We start from the raw sequence: 14,631 nt of genomic DNA, 5'->3' as shown, positions 1-14,631 counted from the left end.
AATATCAAATAATTATCAAATAAATCAAAAATTGAAATAACTGTTAGTTGCAGCCCTAATTGTATATGTTGTCATGTGACTTGGCTTTATTATTACAGTCTGAAAATGACTGATGTACTATAATTTGTTGAAATGAAGGATGTTGATAATGATCTTCTATGTGCTGCTGTATCTAAACACCTTGTATAAAGTCATTATAATGTCAGGATTTACACAATCATGTAAACAAAATGATTTATTTTTTAATTTATGAAACAACTCAGTTATGTGTAGTTTTGTTACTTGTAATAAAGGCAGATATTGTGCTTTGAAAAGAAACCGATTGTTGTTATTGATTGTTAATATTTCCTTTTTCATTTGTATCATCAGAACCAATAATTTAACTCTATTAACCCTCGATATTTTTATTGCATCACACTCAGTGTTCAAAATTACAATAACAGACATTATAGGAAATGATTGATCTCTTGAGCAGTAATGATCCGTAATGATGGCAGGATTTAGATTTACTGCATTTGTTTTGTAGTTGAACCTAATAAACTAGAAAGTGTGTGTACAAATTTAATCTATAACACTGCATCATATTTTATTAATTCAGTAAAGGTTTTGTATGTAGATTTTTATTCTGTAAAGAAACAAAAGCTGTCAGATAAATGTAGCGGAGTAAAATATGACCCTCTCTTAATTGCAGTAGTGAAGTATAAAGAAGCATGAAATGGAAATACTCAAGTTAAGCACAAGTAGCTAAAAATTGTCAAAAAACAGATGAATGTAGTGCTGCTTGGGGGTAGAGAGGTTTCCCTCTGGTGCTCTTCAGTTAAGAGATCCCACTAATTTAGATCTATGGCACTTGAGAGGGTAATAAATGTAAAAAGCTGTTAATATTTCATGGCTACTCAGTCATAATTAAAAACATGCTTCATGTTTCAGCCCTCCAGAGTGCTTCAGATCTTTTCAATTCCTAAAAATTATATTTAAGTTCAGTAGTTTGAGTAAATGTACTTTGTTACACTGCACTGCTGCAATTTTGGGAAACTACAGTGTTTTCTTTAGTTTATTGGGGTTCCAAACAAATAACAGACAACAAGTAGCCTTTTGAGTGTCAATTCAGATTTTAAGTAATTATAAAACAGGAGAATTAAGATAAAAGAGAGAGAGAGAGAGAGAGAGAGAGAGAGAAAACACAGAACACCTGTAAAAAAAAACAAAAAAAAAAACCAACCAAAAAACTAATGTGGTCACCTATGTAAGAAATAAAAAGTTGTGTACTTACGAGGCAAATATAAAAGTAAATATCTACTATATATATGTGTGTGTGTACACATACACTTACACATATGTAGTGGAGTACACAAATGATTTTAAAAAATTAAATAAAGCCTGAGAGTTTGTCCGTTTGGGATCAGCTTGTGCAAAAAAATGGTCTCCAAGTCTTCTTAAAACTGGCCGATGACTTTCTTAGTGTATCTAAATCTCTCTAAGGCTGCAAAGTTAATTTATATATATGACACATTTCATACACAAGGAAATTCAAAGTGCTTTATATGATGCAAAAGAATCTAATAATGAGAATGAGAACAATAAAAATAAAAACAACACTAAAAGAGGCACTTAAAATTACAGTAAAATACATAAAAATTGATTACAAAATAAAGCAGCTAAACGGAGCAGAAAGTCAATCATCAAAGAGTGATGAGCAGGTGGAGCAGAAGATTTACACCTGACAAGAATCAGCCAAAAACCAGTGTAATTGTTTAAAAAAAAAAAAGGAAAACCAGTCACTTAACTATAATACATAACTGGTTTGACCACTTGGTGGCGCTGTGAGCAAAGACAAGCGAGGAAACGCTGTCGGCTGTATTACATAACTGCTGATCACTGAATATTAGCAGCTAATCATAAATAAAGATGGTTAAATACATATTGAAGCTAGCTTTATGGACAGATTGTGAAGAAAAATTAATGGAGTTCATTGTGGACACAACTCTAATTTAATTAAAAGTAATAAACACACACATTCTCATACATAGACAAGCTGTTTACGTTATTATTATTATACAGACAGAACAGAGTTAAAGATAAAAGAGCTTTTATATATGTTGCTCACTATAAAATGAGTTAAAATGTCAGTCACTGGTTTCTCTGGGCAGGTTTAAAGCTTTACTGCAGGAACCAGTATGAGGGTGTCTGCTGGGAGTTTTTTTAGTGCCTCAGATTGCTGCTGTTTCTCAGTCCAGATGCATTAAGGTTGTATCTTTATTTTCTCTGTTATTGTAATTTTATTCATGATTTTATTACTTTATATTGACTAATAAGAGGTCTGTCTGTGTCACTTGTTTTATGTTGTTTGTCTGAAACTTTATGTTGTTGCCTGTCTTGGTCAGAACACTCTTGCGAAAGAGATGTTTTAATATTAATGAAGTTTTCCTGGTAAAATAAAACATTTTTTTAAAAAATCCCTGGAGAAAAAGTCTCTGCATCAGCATCCCGGACCGGGCTCGGTGCCAGAGGGATGCGGGATGCTGCAGGATGAGGATGGAGGAGGAGGAGGAGGAGGGAGGGAGGAGGAGGCGGTGCACAGATGCCATGTGCCTTTACATAACAGCAGCTGGCTCCGGATACAATTGGATAAGAAACCGCTGTCCACAGCAGCAGCAGCGGCAGCGGCAGCAGCAGCAGCATCCCCCCGCTGTGTGCCGCATTGCCCCGAGCCTGTCAGTGAGAATAACAAGGCCACAGAGGAGGGAGGTGGGAGGAGGTGGGAGGAGGTGGTGGGGAGGGTTGAGAGAGAGAGACAGAGAGAGAGAGAGGAAGGTGACGTAGGGTGGATGCATATTTTGGAGACTCCATGTGTGAGTGCTGCAGTAGAGTTATAGCTGTCACCAGTAGAGTGGACTATAAGGTGTGCGTGTTTGTTTATTGGCTCTACCTGTGGCGGTGTCACCGGGGGTGTGTGTGTGATGGAGGGGCGGGGGGGCGGAGCCGCTCGGACATGAGTAAATGACGTCAGCTCCCAGGTCGCCGAGCAGTGAAACAAACATGGCGACAGAATGGAGCGGGCAGCAGGGTTACATTCTCACCGTCATTATCTTCTTGTGGAGCGCCGTCGGCGGCCGGACAGAGACGGCGGCGGCGGCGGCGTCCGGCGCGGGCCGCGGCGGGAGCCAGGTGCTCGGCATGCGGCTAGAGAGGAGCGACAAGCCGGCAACCACCACTGACGACGGTGTCCTCCAGGTGACTGAGGAGAGCTCCGTGCAGCTCCGGTTCTACGGGGTGCAGCTCAACTCGGGCGCCTGGACTCAAATCCGCTTCACGGAGCTCACGGACGGCGGCGGAGGTGCGGACGAAGAGGTGGAGGAGGAAGAGGAGGCGGTGGCGGCGGCGAGGAGCGGCAGCGGCATGATGGACGCGTCGGACAGGACTTGTGCTGATTTCACGAAGGACATCAGCGTCGGGACCTTCATGAACGTCAGCAGCCGGGGGACGTCAGGGCTTCTTACGGTCCACATTAAGCCGCTGCGCAAAAGCGAGCTGCAGAAGGAGTATGCCCTGTGCACCCGGAGCCCGGATGGGAGCAGGTGGGTGCTGCTGGGGGACAGTGATGGCAGGATGCTGGTGGTGGAGGAGAAGAAGTCTCTGCTGCCCATGTGGTTGCAGGTCATCCTCATCTCCTGCCTGCTGGTGCTCTCCGGGATGTTCAGCGGGTTGAACTTGGGGTTGATGGCGCTGGACCCCATGGAGCTGCGCATCGTGGAGAGCTGTGGCACCGACAAGGAGAAGAAATACGCACGAAAGATCGAGCCCATCCGCAGCAAAGGGAACTACCTGCTGTGCTCCTTGCTGTTGGGAAACGTCCTGGTGAACACCACCCTCACTATACTCCTCGATGACCTCATCGGGTCAGGTTTGGGCGCCGTGGTGGCCTCCACAGTTGGGATTGTCATCTTTGGTGAGATCGTCCCCCAGGCGCTGTGTTCCCGCCACGGGTTGGCTGTAGGAGCCAACACCATCGGGGTGACCAAGTTCTTCATGTTCCTGACCTTCCCGCTGTCCTTCCCCGTCAGCAAGCTGCTGGACGTGCTGCTGGGCCAGGAGATCGGCACCGTGTACAACAGGGAGAAGCTGGTGGAGATGCTGAAGGTGACGGAGCCCTACAACGACCTGGTGAAAGAGGAGATGAACATGATCCAGGGCGCGCTGGAGCTGCGGACCAAAACTGTAGAGGATGTGATGACACCTTTAGGACACTGCTTCATGATCCAGGCCGACGCCGTGCTGGATTTCAACACCATGTCTGAGATCATGGAGAGCGGATACACACGTATACCTGTGTATGATGACGAGAGGTCCAACATCGTGGACATCCTGTACGTCAAGGACCTGGCCTTTGTGGATCCGGACGACTGCACCACCCTGAAGACCATCACCAAGTTCTACAACCACCCAGTGCACTTTGTGTTTCACGACACCAAGCTGGATGCCATGCTGGAGGAGTTCAAGAAAGGTGTGTGTGTGTGTGTGTGTGTGTCATAAGCTACTTTTGGGAACATATTTCAGACTTAGGACCAGTTAATTGGGGACAGTTTGTCCAGTTAGGGACAGCTGCAGGAAAGCTGTGTTTCCAATTGGGAGAAAGCTGATTTGTGGGTCAGTGGTTCTGGTTCTGGTTGGGGTAAGTCTCCAAGAAATGAATGTAAGTCTATGTAAAGTCCCCAAAAGTGACCATGATCTGAGATCTATAAATATGTGTGTGTGTGTGTGTGTGTGTGTGTGTGTGTGTGTGTGTGTGTGTGTGTGTGTGTGTGTGTGTATTGGAGCTGCAATGATTAGTTGATTAATGGATTAGTTGTTGACTATTAGATTAATCGCCAACTATTTTGATAATCGATTAATCGTTTTGAGTCATTTTTTTTAAGAAAAAAAATCCAAATTCTCTGTTCCAGCTCCTCAAGTATGAATATTTTCTGCTTTCTTTAGTTCTCTATGAGCGTTGTTCTCAATCTTTTTCACATCAAAGACCCTAAACTGACACAAATTAGACCACAGACCCTCCATCTGTTTTATTATAGAAAATGTATGAAACCCATCATGACCAAAATAATCATACATACATTCTATCATTGCGTCACATATTCAGAGCCAGAAATTAACACCCGCCAAGCGCCAAATGCGGGTGGATTTTCTGTTTGGTGAGTAAATCTCGGGAGGCCACGCCGGCGGGTAAACGTTCGTACAGAAAATAGTCGTGTAATAAAATATCTGTCATGATTGCTGGGGGGGAAATTACTCATGTTTGCTGTCACTGTCACTACACTTTACACCGGCCTCTTCTTTAAGTGTACATTAAATATAATAGCTTATTACCTCAATGAAATATACTGAAACTAATGTGTATGTGACACAAAAAGGCAATTTATTATTTTGGCTGGTAACAAATATACTTGGCTGGAGGATTTTTTTTCATCTAGCAGTTCGTTTGGCTGCTAGATGAGCCAAAAAGTTAATTTCGGACACTGTATATTGATGTAATTATAGTGTAAATAAATTATTCTTCTTTTTGGAACCTCCTAAAGGTCCCCTGAGGGTCCCTGGACCTCCACTTTGAGAATCATTACTCTATAACAGTAAACTGAATATCTTTGGATCTTTGGATTTGGATCTTTGTGGACAAAACAAGACATTTGAGGACGTCATCTTGGACTTTAGGAAACATTTATCAACATTTTTCATAATTTTCTGACATTTTATAGACCAAACAACCAATTGATTCATTGAGAAAATAATCAACAGATGAATGGATAATGAATATAATCATTAGTCTGCATCATACAACACTTGAGCAGCTGATTCTACTGATTCATCCTCCTCACTGAGAGAAGCTGCAGTGAAATCAGCTGCTGTTGTGTTTTGTTTGTAATGAGAACCTGCAGCCACACAAAAACACTTCCCGTCTGTCCCTCCCTCCCTCAGCATAGTCTGTCTGTATTGATCCGCAGCTACATTGACGAGTGGAACATCATTTCAGCCCCCATTTCAGCACGCACGCAAAAAACCAGCGAACAACAACAACAACAACACAAATGTGACGCAACAAACACCACGTTTCAGTCGTGGTTGTAATGAAACACACTTAAAAAAGGTGCAAAAGAAAAAAAAAGTGCTCAGTTGCATCGACACACCTGATCTGCAGCATGAGAGCTGTCACCAGTTATATAATCTATCAAAAGCTCTTCCTCTTTCCTTCATCTTCAAATCATTGATTTAGAGCTGCAAGGATTAGTTGATTAATCAGTTATTGGTTTGACAGAGTTGTTTATGTCATTTTTTTAAGCAAAAATGCCAAATATTTGCTTGTTCCAGCTTTTTAAATGTGAGGATTTTATAGTTTTCTAGGACTGCAACTAACAATAATGAAAAGTGATCATTACATTGATTCTAACTTGACATAAACACTGTGGTTCATAGTTTATAGCAGCCATTAGCTCCACACTATGTGGTATCAGGGTTTTTAGTAACAAGGTTTCTCAACTATTTGTTTATCTCAACACCCAAAATCATCATTTACTGTGGTTCAGACAGAGCCGAATTAACCTGCCAGAGGGCCTCTGGGTAAAATGAGGGCTCCAGTTCACCCTCCTCACCATGTTTTCCCCAAGTTATACTACTTCATTAAATTAAAGCTGCAATGAATTATTACTTTCAGTATCGATTACGCGATAATTATTTTCTCGATTAATTGTTTAGTCGATAAAATGTAAAAAAAAAAAAAAAAATAGTGAAAAATGGCATTCGTAATTACCCAGAGCCAATGGTGATGTCTTCAGTTTGCTTGTTTTGTCTAACTAATGATCCAAAATAAGAAATATAGATGAAGATATAAAATTCAAGAACTGGGAAATTAACATTTCATATCTTGTTTGTTTAATCTGAATAAAAACTGAAGTGTAAAAACAGCAGTTCATGGCAGAAGATTTCTATGTTTTTCCAAAATATCGAATATTTCTTTAAGTAAACAGGAAGGAGCCACCTTAAAGCCCTAACCATTTTATTTTTATATTCATAAATTATATTTATCTAATTACAGTTTGGGGTAAATTGTAATGAGCAAAACAGTTTTATCCACACAAAAGTCAGTATTTGAAATAATGAAGAGTAACGCCATGTCTAGACAGGAAGTGTAGCAGAGCAGCAGCAGCAGCAGCTCCGTCTGTGTCTACACGGGAGGCGTTCAGGTACGGTGTTGAGCGTAGGTCACCCGCGTGTCGGAAGTACTCAGAGCCCAACACACATGACTGTAGTGATGCATGTAAAACGGAGGAAAATAGACTTGAAGTGTAAATAAACGCGTCAGATCGCGGTGAGACACAAGTGTGCACAGAGCCAGCAAAGACGGCTGCGTATCTGTTTTCTGTGACGTGAGCGTGAAAAAAACGCGTCTGACACTCCTGCTGTCTAGACACGAGGTAAGAATGAAGATACTGAAGTCTAGAGTGTGATTTTACGCCGCAACTAACAATTATTTTCTTTATTATCTAAACTGCAGTTTATCATTTAATTAATTTGTTAATTGTTTGGTCTATAAAATGTCAGCAAATAGCAAAAAAATATAGATTACAAATTCCCAGAGTCCATGATGATGTCTTCTTCTCATCAGCAGTAAATACTCACATTGTAGAAGCTGGATCCAATAAATATTTGCCATTTTTGCTTAAAAATGACCTTTTAAGGATTGAATGAATTATCAAAATCAGTTAATGAACCAGTTGTTTCAGTTCTGGCTCCAACGTCTCTCACTTCACAGCCAGGACACAGCTGGGTTTTATTCGTTTGACTTCTGTGAAATCACATAATAAGCCCTGAAATATCTGTAGATGAACATTAACACATCTGCAACATTGCACTGGATTATGTGGCATTTTATTCATTGGCCACATCAGTGTTTCATAATCCGGCGGCGGGCTTTTATTCCCCGTCAACACTCCAGCACGGCGGCGGCGGCGGCGGATTTCACTGCTGATCATCTTCAGTCAGAGAGCAGCAACTAATCACTGAAATCATCCGCTGGAGCGTTTATGATGGGATGAAAATCTGCACATTCAGGCGTGCAGGATTAGGAAAGTTCAGCGCTGATATCGGCACTTTGAATACAACGCCGGGATCATAACGGCGTCATACCTGCGTTGGATTAAAGCTCATTATGATGATGGTGATGATGAATGCTGTGGTAAAGCTATTGAATTAAGATATTTAATTCCTTTTTTCTATTCTAATTCAGGGCTGCAAATAGAGCTGAAACAATCCATTAAGGGATAACCTCCAAATGTTCTTTGAAACAGTCTTTTCTCTGTTTTATATTTTTGTGAGCTGAATGTCTTCGGGGGGTTTTAGGCTGCTGGTCGGACAAAACAAGACATCTGAGGTAGTCAGTGATGGAAAATTTTCTGAAATTTTTAGTTGAAACAATGAATAGATCAATTGAGAAAATAATTTGCAGGTTAAAGCTAACTGTAGCTCACCAGCTAGCTGTAACCTGCTCTGTTTAGCTGTTTCTATGACATAAAATGTTTGTTTTATAAGATTAAACTCCTCAAAACTTTGGTAGTTTTAAAGAATTTGGTTTGTTTGTTGTCGTAATTTCTACATGAGTCATTTGATAATGAAGTAAAACAACTTGCTCCTGCAGTGTTCATGTTCATGATTCAAAATCTTTATTGTTTTGAATTATTTGACAAACTTGATCTTGAAATGGTGTTTTGGATCCAAAATGTTAATTAGCAGGTCTGTGGCTGCAACTAACCAGCTAAAATAGTGAAATAGTAATTTTGTGACGTCTTTAAATTGCTTATTTTATCTGACAAACAGGTGAAAACTCAAAGACTTTTAGTTTATGATGATATAAAACAGAGAAAAGCAGACAATCCTCATATATTTGCATGAAAAGTGATTTAAACGATTATCAAACTAGTTGCTGATTCAGTCATTCAGCCACTTTAAACAGGAAAACGTCCCTCAGCTTGAAGGTTGAAGCTCGTGCACCAGCTAATGTTTATTCTGCTGCAGTTGTCTAATCTGAAGCCGCTGCAGGGTCGCTGACCGTGACCTCTGACCTCCCAGCGGAGGATAGACAGGCAGGGACAGAGAGAGTTTAGAGGAAACACAGTAACAGTGTTGACATCAGCTCAGTGCTGTTCGGCTCTCAGAACAGCAGCTGATGATGATGATGATGATGATGATGATGCTGTTTGAGACGTGAGTCATAATGTCAGTAGCCACCGGCTGCAACAATGCCAGCAGGCCTGGCTCTGTGTCGGGTGGTGACAGCGCCGGTTCAACAGGCTGATGCCGACATGAAGAATGACTCATAATGGCTCAGTGTCAGCAGCCCGTTCAGCGCCGGACTTCTGACTGGTTCTGGTCCACAGACGCAGACGACAGGAAGTTTATGAGCTGGATGACAGTTTATCAGATATGAAGGTTTTATTGGAAACAACTTCATTAAATGTTAATGATCTTTATGAGTTGTTTTAAAAGAGTTCTTTATGTTTGTGTTGAGTTATTTGATAAAATTGTGCAAGTTGATTAGCACAACTGTAGCTGCAATGAATCTCATTATTACCAGTTAATCAGCTGATTATTTTTCAATTATTTATTAGTTGCTTTGTTGTTGAAATGTTCATGCGGAAAAAAAAGTATCTCAGAGCCCAGAATGACGCCTTCAGATGTTTTACTGTCTGACCAACAGACATAAAATATTCAATTTACAATCAGAAACAGTAAAATAATCTTCTCTTCTTTCTCTTTTTTCTATTATTTATATTTGTTTATTTACTTTTTTCCATTGTGAATCACAATTACACTATATTTTTGATGATTATTTATCACTATAGCACATAAAACATTTGAAACATGATGTAATCAGTATGGACGTTATCAATGAACTCAAATAATCACACTGGAGGAGCTGGAACATGCACACGGCTGTTCATTTGTGCTTGTTTATTGTTATTTTTATGGCTCATTATTGTCCATTTGGGATATTTAGGCTACTTTGGTCATTTAAATAATGTGTGTTATCTCATTATATGATATCACACCACCCAAATATACAAACACTTCCTTCTAACACCTGTTATCTTCATTCATCATTTTAGACAGATTTATAGTGACGGTTATGCAAAGATATTTAGATTATAAAACTACAGCACAATAATCATTTTGTGACTTCAGACACCAGGTGCACAGCTGGTGTTAAAGCAACAGTCAGGTGTCTGTATGAACTCGCTGTAATCATTCCTCCTGTTCATACTGGATATTAAAAGATCCTTCAAATGTGCTTTTAATGTAAGTGAAGGAGGCCAAAATCCACAGTGTGTCCACACAGTCATTTAAAAGTAGATGTGAAGCTTATATTCAGCTTCAGCAGTCTGAGTTAGTCATATCAAGTGGATATCTGACACATTTACAGTCTTTTTAGCATCAAATTCCCTCTTTGTGTTTCCATGTTGAGCTGCAGGTGGAAGTATAATAACAAAAAGAGGGACTTTGGCACTAAAAAGACTGTAACGTTGAAAGATATCTACTTGATTTGACTCATTTGGACTCTGAAGCTTCATATTAGCTTGGGATAAACTTTGAAATACATTTTTGTACATTCTGTCCTCCATCACTTCCATTGTAAGTGCATTATGAAGGGATCTTCTAATGGTCAGTATGAACAGGAGGAATGATTACAGCAAGAAAAACATGTTTAATGTTCATTTAGGTTCCTGACTGTTGTTTTTAGACACATTTAAAAAACCGTGGAGCCGTCCTTTAAGGCCACAAGTACATTGTACACTCATGCAAACACAGCAGCATCACTGAAAAGCCCAAAATAGACGTTGCTGGTGTGTGACGCTCAGTCACTGTGACAGGTTCTCTGTCCTGCTCACCAGGTACTGTGCTTTCACTCTGTGCTTTCCACTCTGTGCCTTTACTCAGCTCTTTTTTGGCAGGCGTCAGTGTTCATGAATGTGATTATGTCATGTTACAGTTATTTGTTGCAGACATTCGCTGGCTCACATGCAAACAAAAAACAGTTTTTTAATGAGGAGAACGTTGCCAACGAGAGGATTAATCTCCTGTTTTTCTTTCTTCTCCGCCTCTCCTCCTCCTCCTCTGTCTTCATCTCGTTTTGGCAGTTTCCTCCAGCTCTTCTCTCCAAAGCTCTTAGTCCACTCTGGGCTATATTAAGGCATCAGTCTGTCCTCCTGGCAGTCTAAAGACTAAATCCACCGAGAGCTCTGACAGATCGAACGGCGGCGGCTCGACTGCTGATACGCTGCCTCCAAAATAGAAAAACAAAAAAAAAGTGATGTTTTCATTTAGAGTTTGTTTGAAGGCCAGCTGCTGGAAGTTTAGGAGGCAGCAGCTGCAGCGAAATTCACAACTTCCTCTCCTCCCTTGTGTTTGACGCCGCTCTACTTTCCTGGCAGTTGATATTTTTTTTATTTTACAGGAACGAAGGGAGTGTCATAAAATCATAAAACGTTGGTACACAGATTCAGCATGACTGGTTGTAACCTTCAGGTGATCTCTCTCTCTCTCTTTCTCTATCCTCGCCAGGTAAATCCCACCTGGCCATCGTCCAGAAAGTGAACGACGAGGGGGAGGGAGATCCTTTCTACGAGGTGCTGGGATTGGTCACCTTGGAGGACGTCATCGAGGAGATTATCAAATCAGAGATCCTGGATGAATCTGATCTTTACAGTGAGTCAGCTGCCGCGACACGCATGTAAACACACTTGATATCCTGTAAACAACGGGCCTCATGCAAGAACCTCTCATATGGACAGATTTAATCTGAAGTTTTATACTGTTATGATGCTAAACATGGTAAAAGTTCCAAAACTTGAGGTGAACGTATGTAGAAATGCTGCCTGCAAGTCAAAAGTCAGGGCTTCAGTCTGCTCTGAACACTTTGTTTTCAATTTTATCTCTATTTCCTCCCTCGTGATGATGTCAGATTGTTCGCACATGCTCACAAAGGCCATCTGTTGTTAGCCTTCGTTGCTAAGGTGTTGCCATGTGTTCACGTTGTCCACTCTCATATTTCAGATCTGATTCGGCTCATGTACGGATGTAATTGAGAGGTTTCTATTGTTAGGAACAGTGAAATCTACACTACTACAACTATAGTTTGTTTATGTAGCCTCCGGAGCCGGAGGAAGCTGACCAATCAGGACAGAGTGGGTTCATCAGGAGGCGGGGCCTTAAAGAGACAGGAGCTAAAACAGCCTGTTTCAGACAGAGGCTGAACTGAGGGGCTGCATAAAGGGCCAGTTTAAGATAAATAAGGAGTTTTTAACTGGAAATGATGATACAAAGATATTCCAGTAGAGCCCCAGAATATAAATATAGAGCTGGAAATGTGCCTGATATGTCCTCTTTAAGAGGCCAATATGAGTTATTTAAGGGAATCGGTTGCTTTATTTAGACTTTTTATCTGAGGTATGAACAGAATTCATGAGTGGTTCAGAGTCATGAACAGATTTCTTCACAAGGTCAAAAAGTTATTTGACTTACAACTATAAAGTCTGTCTGAGTGAGTTTAAATAAAACTAATTAATATTCTGTTCAGCATATCATCACCGTCATGGCTGCCAGTTTACTGAGAGTTTTATGAGGTTTTTTTCTGCATATTTTGGTGCATCAACGTCTAGATTTCAGCAGGAAACAGCTGCTTCGGTGTCTCTCTGTTCAGTATCACGTCGTGTTGCAGCTACTGCAGGCTGTAATATTCTCTCCTCTGATATCTCTGATGGAGCGTTTTGCTTCAGAAAGACGTTTTTTTTAGCATCTAACTTCACATCAAAGCGTTCCCTCTTTATTTCTGTGACAGTGCAGCTGCTGCTCTGATGGATTCGTATCCTCTAATAGTTTCAGTTCCTCTAATACGACGACTGACGCTGATAAATGTGTCTGCTGGTTTCTGACAGCAGCAGCAGCCGCAGATACTTTTAGGGGCGTCAGTTATACTAATGATGAAATCTCAGGAACCTTCATGAACAGGTGACGTTCAGCAGGCTGAGACCAAGTTTGAACACTCGTACGAGCAAACCTCACAGAATAGATTCAGGAGGACAACATGTAAATATTCTTGCATGAGGCTCGGTGTGTTTTTCTAACTCATCCGTCATCTCTCCGTTCTCCCTCCGCTGTTCTTTCTTTCTTTCTTTCTTTCTTTCTTTGTGTCGTCTCCCTCCCACAGCTGACAACAGAAACAGGAAAAAAGTGGACCCCAATAAAAGCAAACGCGACTTCTCCGCCTTCAAGCACGACGCCGACAGTAAGGTGAAGATCTCTCCTCAGCTCATGCTGGCAGCTCATCGTTTCCTGGCCACAGGTGAGCTCTGAGTGGGCGGCGGCGGCGGCGGCTAATCTCAGCCAGCGAGCCGGCACAGATTTGTTTCACTGTCGTTGAGCAGACGGTTTCTCTGCAGTCGGAGTCTCCAGTGGATTAACAGCGGCCACTGTGGGACTGATTCATGGTGACCTTGCTGTGAAACAGACTAAACAGTCTCTTGATGTTATTTTTTATGGATACAGTATGTAGTTTATATTTAAATACACAAATTCCTTTTTTGTTGAATAGAATAAAAAACAATCCAACAATTCAGGCAACAGAACATTAAGTCTCATTAAATAATAATTAAAATAATAATACTAGCAAACAAGACAGAGTGCAGGACTTCAACCCCAAAATAATCATCAACTAAACATCATCATCATCATTTAAATTAGAAAAAAAGATTATAAAAAATAGTTTTCGATGGAGCTCAAGTACCATCATATAAATACAGTTTCAGTGCAGTTTTATTGAATATTTTCTCATGAATATTTATTTTTAATTACACATAATAAGTAGATTTATTTGCATATATGTAATAAACACCCTTCCAGATCGTTATTTGGCTCTTAAACTGTGTTCAGACAGACTGCGAAGCAAATATTCACCTTGCGTTACTCACACCAGTTTGACCGCTGGATAATATGTGTTTATTCGCCCCAAACAGCCAAAATACATTATTGTACATTAGCTGTAAGCAAGCAAGCAAGCAACGGACACACCGACTCAGAATTCACCAGAAACTCCAGTTCTTCCTGTTATTTCCCTCCAGTCTCCTCTGTACGATCAGGAAGTACATTCATAAAGCTCTGTGATAAGCGCAAATTTTTTGCTCAAGTTGAAACATTATCAGCTAATTTAGATGCATAATTGCATCTATTCACGTCACCTAGGGCGAATTCTCACCTACTCGCATCTTTGCATTGACTTTATACGTAATCATTCCACACGAAAAATTAGCTTTGTCTTCTGTCTGAACACAGTTTGTAATGTGCAACAGATGTAATGAAATCTTTAAACAGAGCAACAATTATTTAAAGAGTCTGTACTCACTATTCTTTATAAACAGTGTCTGATCTGTCAGTGTGTAATGTGTTTGGCTCGTAGTGATGAAGCTACAGAGAATTATCAGAGACTCTGCAGCTCCTCTTGTCTTTATGGAGCTTTATAGTGAGTTTCAGCTCATTGTTTATCTGTCTGGCTGCAACTTTACTGTTTTGGTTCACTCTCAGTGTCTCATAGCG

General features: G+C 40.7%; 1 protein-coding gene and 1 long non-coding RNA gene across 3 annotated transcripts in view; one reads left to right on the top strand and one right to left on the bottom strand.

Annotated features, from left to right (window-relative positions):
• Positions 1 to 1,762: 1,762 nt before the first annotated feature.
• On the bottom strand, positions 1,763 to 3,016 carry LOC122968362. Its single transcript, XR_006398812.1, has 2 exons — positions 2,930 to 3,016; positions 1,763 to 2,712 (listed from the first exon to the last, which is right to left on the bottom strand). It is a non-coding gene; the product is annotated as an uncharacterized LOC122968362 (long non-coding RNA).
• The window catches only part of LOC122968328 (metal transporter CNNM4), a 30,648-nt gene continuing 18,964 nt past the window's right edge, over positions 2,948 to 14,631 (top strand). The window contains exons 1-3 of one of the 2 annotated variants that reach the window (XM_044333476.1): positions 2,948 to 4,504; positions 11,605 to 11,748; positions 13,250 to 13,384. In XM_044333476.1, the coding sequence (XP_044189411.1) occupies positions 3,001 to 4,504; positions 11,605 to 11,748; positions 13,250 to 13,384 (1,783 nt within the window). In that variant the 5' untranslated portion in view covers positions 2,948 to 3,000. The remainder of the gene's footprint in view (positions 4,505 to 11,604; positions 11,749 to 13,249; positions 13,385 to 14,631) is intronic. The other variant, XM_044333477.1, reaches the window with a different exon arrangement.

The sequence above is a fragment of the Thunnus albacares genome, chromosome 18 (assembly GCF_914725855.1).
Source record: "Thunnus albacares chromosome 18, fThuAlb1.1, whole genome shotgun sequence".
Taxonomy (NCBI): Eukaryota; Metazoa; Chordata; class Actinopteri; order Scombriformes; family Scombridae; genus Thunnus; species Thunnus albacares.
Note: the sequence above shows the minus strand (reverse complement) of the source record. Positions and strands in the feature narration are given on the sequence as shown.